Genomic DNA, 15,971 nt, shown 5'->3' with positions numbered 1-15,971 from the left:
GTGGGGATTGTTTCTGATCTTGGAGCTTCACCAGGAGAACAGTTGTTAAGAGTACTTTTGGAGGGTTCAGCAGTCCCTGCCCACACATGCTGTGCTTTGAATGGCATGTTCACATCGCTTAAAGGAAATTGGCATGGCACACACGGCATCATATTGATTTGTCTGTTTAATGCTACTGTTTGCCACTTCTGTTCTGCTTGCTACTTGTCATTCCCACACTAGCTGAAATTGTCATTTCTTCACGTAATTGTATGCATTCTTTTTATAATTGTTTTTACTTTCTGTGCTTTTATTCCACTGTTCTGCATGCAGTTCCAGTGCAGTGTGTTCTGAATGTTGTCATCACAGTCCAGTGCAATCTGCTGTTGTCTTGAAAAATCCTGTCTCCCAGAATTCTCTGACTCAAGGGGCCACTGTGACAGTAATCTGTCAGGATATGGTGCAGGCTTCCAAGAAAAAGCTCCATGGGCATGATTGTGGTCATGTTCTCAAGTCTAAGAATGGAAAAGCTATCCAGTCTCTGAAATTCTCCAAGTCTCTCAGTGATATGGACCAGAAGGCTCAGAGTGCATTCAAGAGCTTTCACTACGCAGAACGAACCTGTTCAGAAGGCAAACTCTCACAAGCCCAGGAGCAGTGTTTAAAGCTTAACACATTTTATCACAAGGAGAAGAAAACATTCAACCTCAGGCCCTTTAATTTCAGTAGCTCCAAACTCTCTTATTTCCAGACTCTTTCCACCAATTACTCTAGCGCTTCTGGGGCTAGTGCAGTACACATCCCTCTCCTGGAGGAGAAGTGTGAAGGTGAAACATCCCGGAGCAAAAAGTTGCTGCACTACCTTTTCTCTTCTCGTAGCTCCAGCGCCAGCAATCATGAATTGGATAACAACTCAAGCTGCCTCCAACCAAAGAAATCATCCAGTGTGGTGGTAGAGAGCACAGGTTTCTGTTCAGATGACATGGGAGATGACGATGTCTTTGAGGACAGTTCCTCTGTGAGGCTGAAAATTACAGAGCTACGAGCACCACTCTGTTCGGTTGAAAAGGATAGTGACCTAGATTGCCCTTCCCCCTTGTCAGAAATGTCCCCCCCGCTTTCCCCTGTGTCTGTATCTGGGGATGCCTGCAGGTCGGTTTACAAAGCACCGTCTTTTTCTTCTACCCCCCTCCCAGCTCTGTTGTAGTCTACTCTGTCCCTCGTGTTCCCACTCTTGCTTGCTTCAGCACATGCAATTTTAAGACCATGCTGCTCTCCCAGCTTACTGATCTTTCCTTTTAGCATAACTTCCTCTTTAGTTAGTAAACTCTTTGAAAAAAACAAATCAATTGAGTGACCAAGGTAAAACCCATAAATACCCAGGTGAAGCCATAAATAGCAAAAGAAAATGGGCTACTTGTGTGAAAGACGAAGGTGAACTTACAGACTGAAAGAACTTAGAAACGAGGTGGCTGCAGTCCTGCAGCCACTTACCTAGGAGTGAGTTCCATTGAACTTAACCGGACTGAGTTAGGTATATACAAAATTGCTCCATAAATGGATCTTGGGATCCTTGCCACATAGTCAAAGACTTACTAAGGCTTATCTGAAATCTCCCCTCAAAATTCACTTGTTCCCACGTGGCGTGGTAATCTAATCAGGGTGGTTGGGGTGAACGAGTTTAACTTGGAATGGGGGAAGAGACATTTAGGCATGTTTAGTGTGGCACCAGAAGTTCTTTTAAAAAACACCACTTGTGATGGCAACCAGAGCAGAGCTTCAGCCACCTTTCCAACCCCCAGGATGTGCTTCTGGAATAGCACCCACGTTGTTTGCTGAAACAAGGTGAACTGGAGGAGTTATTCCAGTCCTACAGTCAGCACAACGTTTGATGTATTCCTTAGAGAAAGGTTGGGCTGCATGACCAGCGGTCTGAAGCCTATTTAAGGAAAGAAGTTGGAGACAGGCAATTGCACTTCTCTTTCCTTTCTCCAAATAGCCTCAGGTGTTGAAGGAGAGAGAAAAAGGCTGGCACAAAAAGTGAATTCTTTCTTGACTGCATGTGTCACCGTCTGTTTCTGGAGGCGATAAAGAAATATTGTAGATCCTGGGAGAAGGAGAAGTGGATATGGTCACTTTGTACAAAGTTTCAACACATCCAACCCTTCCTTCTTTATTCCTTCAAAGGCAACCAACAAATATCACTGAATCCTCCAGGATGTAACAATTTAGATTTTAGGACAATCCGGTTTTTTTTCTTTATTCCAGTACTTCTGGACAGAGAGCCAGTCTACCTAATAGAAATGTTGTGGAGGGAGATCTTCTTGGATCCCCACCGGTAGAGAGATCATTCTGGTTTTTATACTTCCTATGACACCAAACATAAATAGTAACTTTACTGTGCATGAATTTCTCCTGGCCTGTGACCTGTCATTTGGCATGGTATCATGGCTACATTGAGGACTCATCCACACATCTGTTTGTCCCATGATTTCTAGTCACAGGTCCTTTTCCCTGGCAAAACCCACTGTTTCCCTCCTGGTAAGCAAAAGTGACCCACATGCCAAGAAACTAGCATGGTGGCCTTGCCCCACCCGGCAAGCCACTTTGCACTTTCAGTAGCACTTTCAATTAACCGATTCCCCAAAACTAGAGGACCTTATTTGCTCTGTCTGAATAAGCATGTTGTAGCTGGGCATACTGTTAATCTATTTCCTGAAACAATGTAAGTAAGAGTCTTGTAAGTGGGCGGAGTTGGGGGACGACAACATTGCATTTATTGAATGTAGTGCTCACATAAAAATAGCACAGCATACGTTACACACATTCACGCATGCTCTGTAGCACAAGTGCTCTAATTGCTAGGTGGCCTGTTTAGGAGTCTGAAAGGAGGAGGCAGGAGTGGAGCTGTGGTTTCAGCAGCATCATGCTGCTCTAGGTGGATGAGGGGTTCTTGCCACTCATTTTGTCCCAAAAGGTTCTGTCTTCTGCCCAGGCTTTTGCACTCTTCCCTAGGGGATCAGTTGCTCACGCCCCCTTCTTTGACACACTTGATCACAGGTTGCCAGCACATGGTCAGAGAGACCTTAGTCCCATAACATCAGTGATCAGATACAGGGGCGAATCTACTAGGAAATTAATGAAGCTTAATCTTCAGTGCCCTTAATCCCAGAAGCACTGGGGTTAAAAATCTTGCTTTAAAAAGTGCATCCTGCATGCATACAACATTTCCCTAATTTCCACCCCCCCCCCACATCATAGAATAGTTGGAAGGGACCACAAGGATCATCTAGTCCAACCTCCTGCAATGCAGGAATATTTCATCACCTGTGGGACTCAAAGCCATGATACTGAGATTAAGACCCTCATGCTCTACCAGCTGAGCTGATACTCAAAAACGATAAAGCATAGGAAAATTTTGTTCACACCAGTGACTTTGACATGTGAGTACAGCAATTTTAATCAAAATGTGAGATGTAACTAAAACAAAACTGGTGATCTGTCATGGAACAAAGCCACTGAAGAAGTTAGCAGTGGTTACCCAGACTTTGTTGCTGATTGCAAAGGGACCCCCCCCATATCAGTTCAAGCTTCAGGGTCCCCAAAATGTAGGTGCACCACTAATCTTGGTGTGTTATTTTGGACTGAGGTCACACATACAGGAGCCTGACTGAGTGCTGTTTCTTACAGTTGAGAGGAGATGAGGCATTTCAGAATTGGGCATCTTCAGCCAGTTTTGTTATGTTGGAATACCAAACATGATGAACTAACATTGCTTGTTGCTTCTTTCCTAGTAGTAGAGTGAACTTTTCTAAGCCAAGCAGCATTCATTCCTCGCTCATTTACAATTGATCCATATTACATTGAGGATATTAAAGACTAATATACTTTGAGAAGACTAAAGGTACAATGTTGTAGGAATATAATAGCAGTTTATAAGGAAAAGATGGTGTTTATACTTTAAAAGTTTGAGTGGGAAGCATTGGAGGCTTTGTGCAAGGGAAAGAACATACATGAAAACATACCCCATAAACACATACCTAACTTATTTAAAGGTGTATTATGTCCTGGTAAGTAGTGCAGTAAGTAAGATATTAATGTCCCTGTAGAAAGATGAAGTATTATAATTATTTTGCCCACCCTCTCTTTGTTACCAGTTCTTTTCTTGACTTTATTTATCCCACCTCTGGAGTTTTAGAAAAGCTAGAAAGACAAAACTGTGTCTTGTGCTTACGTAGTGTTATGTGTATATAGCATATTTGTATTACTGTATCTGAACAGAAATAGTCCTTGCAGTCCTTTGGAGATTTGTACTGGCTAGCCCATGCATGATCTTCAATGTATATAACCCCTTCCATATTGCTTCACATGTAATGTTAAGTCAAAACATGGTGTAGCATGATTGAGCAAATGTGCAAATTCCTGGAGCGAAGATGGTGACTTCATCTCTTGTCACTGCACCTCAGTTCCTCATACTTCCCTCCTGCAAAAGTTCATTCAGGCACCAAGGATTCTGCCCTGTATCTTACATTTTGAAGACTGATGCAAATAATTCATTCGGCTTCTGTGCAGTTCCCTTATGCTCCTTTAGCACACCTCTGGATTCCTTATCATCCAAGGGTCTGATCACCTCCCTAGACATTCTCCTGCTAATGTATTTAAAGAACTTAATGTTGTTGGTGCTACGTTTTGTTTTTTGTTTAGCAGTGTTCTCAAATTCTTCTTTTTTTAGCATCCCTTGTCATTGCTGCCAACATGCACCATAAACACTGACTCCTCTCCAGGCTATCTGGGTGGCGAGCAACGTCAGCTACCTTTGCGCCCAATTTACCCTGTGTCTATCACACACCCTCCTATCTATAAGTTCTTACTCCCACGATTCCTCCACCCTCTGGAGAAGTATCTTCAGAATAGAGGACAGCCGCTCCCACCCCCCGGAATGGTCCTTTCTAAGTGAATGCTTCCCTCTTCCTCGGAGCAATGCTCTCCTCCCTGACAGTAGGGGAGCTATCATCCTCAGAGTGGGACACAGCTATAACATCCCTGAAGGCCTCATCCACCAGTCTCTTTGCCTCTTAGCTTTTCCAGTCTGGCAACAAGTGTTCCCAGAGAGCCTGGGGCTCATTGCACCTTGGGCACACGCACAGTCATAGATGTAACAGACAGTGGAAGACAATCTGGGCCAAGTTGAATGTTAAACTAGGCAAAACAAGGGCTTAGCCCCAAGTAGTGCAACAGCAGCAGTGGGACTGGGAAGGAATGCAGTGCCTGCAATCTTTGCTGCAGGAGCCCACCTCTTTGCTCACTTGTGCTAAGCCATGGCTTGACAAAGTATTATGTGTGAATTGGGCCTGTGTTTTCTTGGTTTGGTTCACAGATCTTCCCCCTAACAACTTGCTTTGCTCCTGACATAGGATATGCCATTGTGAAGGAGATGATGAGAGCCCTCTAATCACTCCCTGTCACTGCACAGGGAGCCTTAATTTCGTGCATCAGGCTTGCCTGCAGCAGTGGATCAAGAGCTCAGACACCCGCTGCTGTGAACTCTGCAAATATGAATTTATCATGGAGACCAAATTGAAACCTTTAAGAAAAGTAGGTGCAATGAATGGCTTTCAATCGTGTAAATTGTAGATTTCCTCATTACCTCAAAGGGCCACTTCACACGCATTTAAGCAGCACACATTTCAGGTATCTGAAGTAGTTTTCTTTGTTCAAATGAAAATAGCAGAGAGCTGTGAGGTATCTATGCCGGGGTCGGGAGGGGTCACAGCCAGAGAGTGTCCATGCGGCTTTCAAAGATGTGCTGCTCCCTGTGCAAAGAAATATGTTTGAGGTGCTGCTGAAACTGAGTGTACACCCAAACACTACACGCGACTGTGAGGGGACATTGTGTGCGAGGGGAGGGGAGAGAGGTGCTGTCGGAAGGCAGGAGGGAAACCTGAAGGGGTCTGAGAGTAGTTTCAGGGAAGGGTGCATGAGAAAGGTGCTCCTGTTGTGGGGATGGAGTGAGAGAGGGGCTGTCACTACGTGTGCAAAAGGAACTGCTGTTGCATGTGCAGCAGCACTGGTAGGCATACCAGAGGTGTGTCTTTGACCTGTTGCGCAGGCTGCATCCCTGTTGTCTGGAAGAGAGGGGCGTGTGTGTTGCTGTCTTGGCTTGAGGTCTCCCCTCAGGGCAATATAGAAAAAACAGCCATGGGTTATAAACAGTGAACCATTGCACAGACTATTGAGGTAATTAAAAACAAGAATGATGCAACCCTTGTGGGATTGATGTAGATATGATATCGGCAATGTCCTCTCAATACGTTAAACCACTATTTGATATGGTTGGTATGATAGGTTAGAGTAATAGGAAATAGATCTTTTGTGGGGTTTTATTATTTTATCATTTTTCATTATATACCACCTTTCATCCAAGGATCGCAGGGCAGTTTACAGTATGAAAACAAAAATATGTAACGTAATATCAAACAAAACAATAACCCCCACTGTAGTATAAAAGGCCATAGATGGTTTAATTAGCCAGAGGGCTGGGGGAAGAGGATAGTTTTTGCCTGGCGCGTAAAGATACGTAACGAAGGCGCCAGGCGAGCCTCCCTGGGGAGAGCATCCCACAAGCGGAGAGCCACCCTAGAAAAGGCCCGTTCTCATGTTGCCACCCTCCGGATCTCTCGCAGAAGGTGCACACAAAGAAGGGCCTTAGATGATGACCTCAGTGGCTTTGTCAGTTCATATGGGGAGAGATGGTCCTTGAGGTATTGCGCTCCTGAGCCATTTCATGCCACCAAATTCTGCACCAGCTGAAGTTTCTAAAGCATCTTCAGAGGCAGCCCTGCGTAGCACGGTTAAGCACTAGCTGAGGTCCATTACCCAGCAGAGGTGCCTTTGTAATCTATTTCTTCTCCTTCCCTCCCTCTCTCAAACTGTGGCAGGAGGTCAAAACAAAATAAAAAAATTCCTTCCAGTAGCACCTTAAAGACCAACTGAGTTAGTTCTAGGTATGAGCTTTCGTGTGCATGCACACTTCTTCAGATACACAGGAGGGAGAAGTGTGGGGAGGAGATGTCGGGAGTTGAGAGGGTGACAGGAAATAAAGGTGTCTGAAGGAATGGGGAAGAGAGGAGAGAAGGCTTTTCCTACCTATACCATGCCCCTTCCTAGACAGAAACTAATATGTGTGCATTCTTTAATGCAAGACACCAGAGAGAGGGCAGCTGCTGTTGGCCATATAGGGAAAACTCTGTGGTCACTCCAGTGCAAGAAAATGTAGCCATAAAATGTATCCGGTGGCAACTGCTTTTTGAACATTTAACTTGACCTAGTGGAGCAAATTCATAATATTTTCAACATAGCTGAGGTCGTTAAATTTATATACGTAAGTGATGGAGAGAAAAATGGACTAATATGTTTATGGTATCAAATAATTCTGAGTTGGCCTGCCAAGGATGTGGATCGTAAGTAATGTGCCATGGCTAGAGGGTGTCCATAAGCTGCTCAGATCACCTGCTAAGCAGGGAACAGCACTTTTAAAGTGAAATAAAAATTAGTTTCTGTCTCCAGTAAATACAACTTGCCTCTTCTGCCGTGTTGTGGCATTCCTTTTATGATCTCACCACTTGTTCTGCTTTCTGGATTTCTTCCTAGTGGGAGAAGCTGCAGATGACAGCCAGTGAGCGAAGGAAGATCATGTGCTCTGTGACTTTCCATGTAATTGCTATCACGTGTGTGGTGTGGTCTCTCTATGTCCTCATCGACCGAACTGCTGAAGAGATTAAACAGGGGGAGTCCACCGGTATGTTACTTTGCTTTTTTCAACAGAAAACAGGCAGACAAAAAATACTTGCCCGTTTGCTCCAAGGGAATGTTATAGCAACATAAAAGGCAACAGAACCTTCACATTTTTGTTTTTATGCTCTTTGCTAATCTGATTATACCTCTGCTTTATGTGCCACCATACAGAACATATCTGGAGGTAAAAAGTATTACAGGGGAAATAAAAAGCAAAGTGGCTTATGCTTTTTGCAAAAACAGCCAACAAAACATTTTGGACTAAGACCTGTGGTCAGTAGGTACAGTTGACCACCATTTCGTGTGGGAGTTCTGTTCCCGGCCCCCGTGTGCATCGGTGGAGCATGTATTAGTGTGCCCTGTTATGCCCTTTTAGTGACGTGTTGAGTGATGTTTCCAGGTCACTTCTGGGTTTGGTGCGATTCCTGTGTGCAATCATGTCTTTTGGACGCGTGTTAATTAGTCGTTCCCTGTGTGGGGCGAGGAAGCCATGACAGCTTTGGAGAAGGAAGATAAGCAGTGCTCTTCTCCATTTCTGATCATGGCAATGTGCAAGCTGTGATAATGAGACAGAAATTGGGGAACTGGAGCCTTTCCCTTAGCATATATTGCCATATTTTACTTGCTTAATCTTCCATTATGTCACCTCTTTCTGTATTTCTGTAAGGGACATGGATGCTTGCCTGTTCTTCTTCATTGTGCTATTTCTTTGTCCATTTTCTTTGTCTTTCTTACATATAAAATCCAAAATCCCATTCTTGCATCACATTCTTATTGTACGCCTCCACGTACTCCCTCCCTTCTTTGACTCTCACAGATTTTGTTGGCCACTTGGCCTCCTTTTTGTTTATCTGCTGGTTCTTATACCTAAAATGGGGATAAACCTCAAAATCATTTCTTCTGCAAAGGCTTTTTCCAGGCCAGCATCTGTTCACCTGTTGAACCCCCTTACTTTGCACTTGTAAGCATTCACATTAGTTATTTTTCAGGGCTGTACGTATTCTACAAATGCTGCAAAAAGTATAGGACTTCAGATGAAAAATAGAAAGTCTCAAGTAGTGGGAGCCAGCATGGTGAGGTGATGAATCCCAGTTTGAATTCCCACTCAGTGTGAAGGCCATTCTCATGGACACAGCGCCCCCTCGGCCAACAGGGCTTTGTGGAGGAGTGGAGTCACTGCTCTATCCACAGCCTGACCACACATGGAGACCAGGGAGGAAAGTGGACAAGGCAGGCAGATGCCTGTGCCTCTAATGGAGCTATCAGGCACAGCAGTAGCTGGACCAACACACCCTTGGAGAGCTTTCTGCTTCATGGAGCCTTCACCTGCCTGCATGTTTGGTGGGTGGAAGGAGGAGCCCCATGCCAGGTGGGACGCTGCCATCATTTTACAGATGTCAGCTGACCGTAGACCCTTGACGCTGGGCAGAGGAATGCATCTCCCAGTCCACACACCTCTAAGCCATCTAAGCCTGGTGCAAAGTTGTTAGGAGAAAAGATAGTACACAGGTCCTCTCAGCTGCTTAGACATAGTCTGGTAAAAATGTCATAAGAAGAAGAGTTTGGATTTGATATCCTGCTTTATCACTACCCGAAGGAGTCTCAAAGCGGCTAACAATCTCCTTTCCCTTCCTCCCCCACAACAAACCCTCTGTGAGCTAAGTGGGGCTGAGAGACTTCAGAGAAGTGTGACTAGCCCAAGGTCACCCAGCAGCTGCATGTGGAGGAGCGGGGAATCAAACCTGGTTCACCAGATTACGAATCTACCGCTCTTAACTACTACACCACACTGGCTCCAATATTAGAGATGCCTGCCTTCTGTACATTTTCCCATAGGAGAGCTGGAAATGCGAGTGGGGATTGAACTGGAGTTTGAATGCAGAGTATTCTGAAAATGTGTAAGAATTCCTATTTCAGATGTAATACCTGACCTTAACTTAACTGTAGTTTGTTGAGCTTCTAGTTTGTTGCTGGCTTATTTTGCTGAGCACTGATTTCTTCTCTGGAAAAGGAAGAAAGGTATTTTGAAATCTCCAGGCTTGCCCCTTACTCCCAGAGGAGCCAAAGGCAGCTTTCACCCCAGACCCCTCTGGAGGGATGTACTTCTATACTCCCAGGAAGGTCTTTGTTGGGCTCCTAAAAGCCCACTACATAGTGCTTACAAGACTTTCTGTTGCTGGTTTTCTTTTTTCTCTTTCCTCTGTCCTCTTCCTCACCTCTACCTGTCACTTCTGAAAGGGCCTGCTGACTCCCCCTCCTGCCCCGTTACTGGCCTTTGAACTTTGTGGCTGGTCCAGGCCACCAAAGGAGGGAAAGGGCCATGGCATTCCTGCTATTTGGCTCTGTGAGCAGCTGCTTTGCCCCACTCCCATCTTGCCAACCCACACCTCTTGGAATAGAGCTGTGGAGCCACTATTCAGTGTAAGTGCACACTGTTAATAGATCTGCTTGTGGTTGTTCACACCTAGATGTGTGCTCACCAAAGTACAACCTGGGGTATCTTTAATTGGGAGGTGATTTTGTAGTTACAGTATTGTATTATGTTACTACCCATTTTAAAATGCCAGTATTGTTCTGCTTACTGGCCAGAATTAGAAAAGAACCAACAAAAGTCAATATAAATGAATATAGGATATAGAATCTACAGAAATGGCAGACTGTGAGTATAATGGCTTTAGGGCTTGAAGACCTAATAGATAAAAAATATGTTTGGTTGTACAAATAGACAGGCTACCCAAACTCTTATTGCCCAGACCATTAGTTTAAACAGTTCCTATAACAGAGATAGTGATAGATGGAGGCAGATTTTGTCTTTTATGAGTTACTGTGGAAGCCGAAATGCACCATGGCAGGACTGAGGGGAATGCTTGGCATATGACTCTGCTTTGGATAGCACAAGGGTTGAAATGACAAGAGATGATGAGATTAGGAAGGGAGGAATAAGAGAGAAGCAAGATGTTAATAATTACCGATCACGGGAAGGACAAAGAGAAATGGTTTCATGAACTTCACCATCTCCCGTCCGTTGCAACATAGCATAAGCAGCTCACCACAGCTGCATGACTCATCAGGGCTTTGTGGCCGTTTGACAAAGTTCAGGCTCAAAGAAAAATGTCTGATGCTACAAGCAGTTTCTCCTCTACTGCAGGCATCGTCAGTGAGGTGCCCTCCAGATGTTGTTGGACTCCATCTTCCCTGACCACCGGCCATGCTGGACGGAACTGATGGGAGTTTGAGTCCAGCAACAGCTGGAGAGCACAACGTTGGCTATAAAAGCCACTAAGACACAGTTCCATAGGACCGGGGGCACTTAGGAGTTTGTTCAGTCCCCACCCAGCCAAATTCTGAATCTGAAGTGTTTCATACAAATTCCTAAAGAAGCAACACATCAGGGTGGATATTTTAAGATTAATTGATGTCATCCATAGAATCTCAGATTTGGTGCCAGTTCAGAACCTGGAGCACCCAAGAATTCAACTGGACATTTCATCTTACTTCATGCGTTTGTCAGAAGAGAGGATGGGGAAATTATAGCTTCGATCAGTCTGGTGTTGACATTTTGTCTACATGTGGTCTTTGCAGAGCATCCTATTGCCTTACTGACTGCAGATCATAAACACAGCCAACATTTCAGCATTTCAGTACTACTGTCCAGCACACTAAAGGAATCAGTGATGTGATGACTGGATCAGAGGCTCTCTGAAGGGTTCAGCCTTGCAAGACACCGACAGATTGTAATTACTCCAGATGTGGAGGCCCGTATGTTAGGCCAAGCGGCAAAGGGTGTATGGAACAGTCAGGAAGTGAGCAAAAGTATAAACTGGCTGAGCAATCAAGCTGGTGCTGAGATCATGTCTAAGCCATAACAAGGGTCGTCATGTGCACACATACATGTATACCATACTTCAGTGAAGGTATTTGTCGATGATGTCCAGTCGTATTCCCTCCACCAAAAAGCCAGCAAAACCTTCAACTGGACAGAAAGGCATTTGGCCCTGTGACAGCGAGTGCGTCTGGACTAGTCCTTCACCCACAGATTATGCAGTGCTTCAGAAAACCAGTGAGGCATCTGTTTTCAATGCAAGCAAACTGACAGATACAGAGATTCATGTCAAGGTACCAGCATCCCAGAGAAGAGGACGTAAACATCCTGGAAGAACAATGGCCAATGGGACTTGTGTATGCTTTTTCAGGGTGTTGAAGTAACTCAAACGAGCAGCAGATATCATTCTGATTATGCATCAGTAGTCAAGGAGCCTGTGGTTCCTAGATCTGGTAGAAATTGTTGGAGGAAAGCAAATCCATTTCCTTCTCTTAAATTCATAGTCAGTGCATGTGTTACTGTAAACCAGCAGAGGCCACTGTATTCTACAGTAATCTAGTCAGCACTTGCATGTCTTTGTTTTGTTTAAGTTTACACTACCCCTAACAGCTGAGCCAGTTTGTTTGTTCTTCTCTCCAGCCAAGATGCTTGCAGCTTTCTCGCATTTCCACTCATCCTGCATGAATAAAGCCTTTGAACTTTAATTCACACAAGCTGCAAGAGAAATAACAGTCAAGACACATTGGAATCTACTGGAAAGGGTGGATTTGCTTTCTCAAGGACCAGTCCTCTTTCTTCAACTCTAAATATGCCTTGACTGCGTAGAGGCTGAAAATATCTGACTGCAGTAACTTGGATAATCGCACAGTTTTTGAAGCCCTCTTTGCTTTGAGGAAAAAAATCGACGGGAACACCTGGAAGGCCTTTGTATAGTGGTACACTTTGAAAAACAAAGCTTAAGGCCTTGAGGAGTCTTGTTAATCTTAAGAGATTTTAGAGGATTAGTCTGGTCTAGCTGGATGGTAGCATCTCCAATCAGAGGAGTCAAAAGTGGAAGATGACCCTGCCTCTTGTTGGCGTGAGAGGAAGATGCAAAGCATTAGGAACACCTTCCTTACTCTTGCCAATAGCAGGATATTTATGGAAATGAAAATTCCTGCTGCCACTGCCTCTTTTGTTTGTACTCACCTGATACCCCACAAGCCTTTGTAGCAGTCCAAGTCTGGTGCTGCCTTACCACATCACCAGTTCAGTTACCATTGGCTGGCAGCAGAAACACAACAGAAGATGCAACCACTGCTGCCGAACACACTTCCAAAACTTCCCTCAGTTCTAGCGCACTCCACTCCACAGAGGCTTGCTGCCATTTCCCAGAATCCTTTCCTCCCAGTTCTCTGGAACAAAATAATATCTTGCTACAAGATACCTGTCTGGGTCTCCATAAAGTTTTTAGAAAATTGTCTAGAAGCCCCAAAAGCTGCCTGGCCTGTGGTAAACGGATTTGTGAAACTTCTCTGCTGGAAACCCAGATACCTAGCATATGAAGGAAATCTCTGTACAGTGACTGTACCAGTCACTAGTTCCCAGCCTGCAAGTGCCACTTCATCTTCTTTTGCTCTCTGCCCAGAGAGCTTGAGATGATTCTTCAGAAGAATGTCCTCCTTCATCTCACAGATGATGCAGAAGATGCAACAGGCCACGGTAATGTCAGCAGCTAAATCTTCCTTGATGTCCGCTAAAGACACTCTTCACAAGCAGGCTGGCCCAGCTTTTACAGCATTTGTACTGTAGTTCTTTCTTACTGCAATCCTTGGAGTCGAGTCTGGCAAAAGGATGAGTTGCTTCTGGTTTTCAATAATGAGTTGTTACCAAGAGGCTCAGTTCAGCTGGCCCTCTGACCACCAGCTTGGATGGCTTTATAAAAGGATTAGACAAATGCATGGAGGAAAAGGCTTTCAATGATTGTTAGTCATGGTGACTGTGTAATGCCTTGAATCTGAAATGCAGCACATCTTAACTCTGGTCAGTTGCAACAAACTGATTTCAAACTATAACTTATGAGATTAGCTTGATTCAAGTAATCATGATTAACATAAACACTGCTTAAAGTTTGAAATAAATGGTAAATGCTAATCTACTGTATCTGATTCCTTCAACTTTGCTCAGCAGCAGATAGTGCAACAAATGTGGTCTCATTGCATGTGCAAAGAGGAAGTGGATCGTGGCACAATCTGTCTTCATTAAGAAGAGACTACTTCTTGTTACCTGTATTTTTCATGGGTCTTTTTATTTAATAAAATTCTATTAGTATTTAATTACTTTTTAGTTATTATCTTTTCTATTTTTTGTATTTTATTTGTATTTTTGTATTTGTGTACTTTATTTTGCATTTTTGCATTTTACAATGTATTAACAACAAAAAATAAATCTAAACAAATTCATCCTACATTTTCTTCAACTTCCCTCCCCCCCCTGCAGTTCCTTATTTTATATCATTTTCTTACTGCATAACCAATTCAAACCTATTTACAAATTTATTCTTTATGTTCCCTTTTAAATATTTCTTGCTGCACATGTTTATGTCAATCCTGCTAACATTTTTAATTGCTTAAAGTTGGTCTTCATATATTCAGCATACTTTCCCCATTCTGTTAAAAACATATCTCTCATCCTGATCTATAATTCTTCCGGTAACTTTTGCCATCTCTGCGTATCCCATCAGTTTTAGTTGTCAATTGTCTTTCATTGGAACTGCTTCTTTCCATCTTTGGGTATATACCATTCAGGCAGCTGTAGTAGCATACATAAATATATATTTTTCCTGTTCTTTGGGTGCCTCTCTACCGATGACACCTAAAAGGAAAGCTTCTGGTTTTTTAACAAAAGTTATTTTCAACATTTCTTTCCAACTCTTTATAAATCATTTCCCAGAACACTTTTGCTAATGTTACATGGCCACCACATTTGAAAAAAGTGCCTTCCTTCTCTTGACACTTCCAGCAGGTATTTGATTCCACCTTATACATTTTAACTGGCTTACTGGGGCTGCCCTAGGCCCCTTTGGGAGAAGGGGGGGATATATGTTTTGTTGCTCTTTAGAAATAGCAGAAGCTGAGTGAATTTATGCCAAAAGTGCATATATATATACAATTTTCTTTTTCAGTTTTAATGCAATTTCTCTTACGTGTTTGCACAATGTTTTTAGATCTTACAATACATCTGTTCCCATAGTCTAGAGAACCTTGAATTTAAACATTTTGGTGGGTTATAGCTTTTGTTAACAGAGACTCACTATGCCAGCACTTTAAACTTCCTCTTATCTTCTTTCCTTTAGGTATTCTAGAGTGGCCATTTTGGACTAAACTAGTAGTGGTAGCTATTGGTTTCACTGGAGGAATTTTGTTCATGTATGTTCAGTGCAAAGTCTACATACAGCTTTGGAAAAGACTTAAGGCTTACAACCGTGTTATATATGTTCAGAACTGTCCAGAAACAAGCAAAAAGAACATATTTGAAAAACCCGTGCTTATTGAACCAAATCTTGAAAATACAGATATGCTTGCGAGTCATCATGCAGAAATGAGCAGTTTACATTATACAGAGCCTGAAGACTCCAGGGCAAACATTCTTCATATCTAGCATATTTCCCTCCATGAAGATCTGCACCAGCATTGTTTACCCTGCTCAGCAGCTCAAAATCAGCAAAGGTTGAGCTGGTGCAGCTTTTTTTCTTTTGCACTTAATAAACACATTACCAGGGTTGCAAATCTCAAGCTGACCTGAAAGAAATACAGGATTGATTGCAAGATTTGTAAATGAGGTGAAATGTCCTTGTCCTCTGTAAGGAATTGTCAGTTTTGGGAGCCTACTTCCCCCGTCCCCCCAAAAAACCCATCCTCCGCTATTCCAGGGCCACGTAAGAACTGATGAAGCAACCATTACTGCGGGAAACAACCAAAAGCGACCTCTAGGAGCTAAAGCATGCCATCTTTATCCATAAATGATATGTCTAAATGCTTCCCAGCTACGTAAAAAGAAAAAACTTACTTGCAAGGGATGGACAGACCCATTACAGACAACTTGGGGATGCAACTAAGTCCACCCCATCCTTTAAAATCTCTGTTCGAAAAATAAAAGTACTTAAAAAGCTGTCTGAGGGCTCCAGCCTCAAATCTGTTCCCCCCAAAAGCCCTTTTGCAAAACTCCAGAAGTCTTCCAGCCACTTGCAGCGTAGAGCACCTAGTGTGGGGGCTTCATACTATGGTGTGTTTTGAGTAGAATAGAGAGCAGCAGGACTTGGTGGCTTTCTGTCGCTCTGATAGGGAGGGGGGGAAGTTTGGCTGTCCCAGTTTTTCCATGCGGCAGCCCCCTCCCC

The 15,971-nt window shown here is 43.6% G+C and overlaps 1 protein-coding gene across 1 annotated transcript in view; it reads left to right on the top strand.

Annotated features, from left to right (window-relative positions):
- LOC309347871 (uncharacterized protein) overlaps positions 1-15,747 on the top strand; it is a 35,955-nt gene extending 20,208 nt beyond the window's left edge. The window contains exons 5-8 of the mRNA XM_081872782.1: positions 313-1,131; positions 5,394-5,574; positions 7,630-7,777; positions 14,931-15,747. Coding sequence (XP_081728908.1) covers positions 313-1,131; positions 5,394-5,574; positions 7,630-7,777; positions 14,931-15,235 — 1,453 coding nt within the window. The 3' untranslated portion in view covers positions 15,236-15,747. The remainder of the gene's footprint in view (positions 1-312; positions 1,132-5,393; positions 5,575-7,629; positions 7,778-14,930) is intronic.
- The last annotated feature ends 224 nt before the right edge of the window (positions 15,748-15,971 follow it).

Source organism: Podarcis erhardii (assembly GCF_964252035.2).
Source record: "Podarcis erhardii genome assembly, chromosome: 8".
NCBI lineage: Eukaryota > Metazoa > Chordata > Lepidosauria > Squamata > Lacertidae > Podarcis > Podarcis erhardii.
The sequence above is the reverse complement of the archived record's forward strand: the minus strand, read 5'-3'. Positions and strand labels throughout refer to the sequence as shown.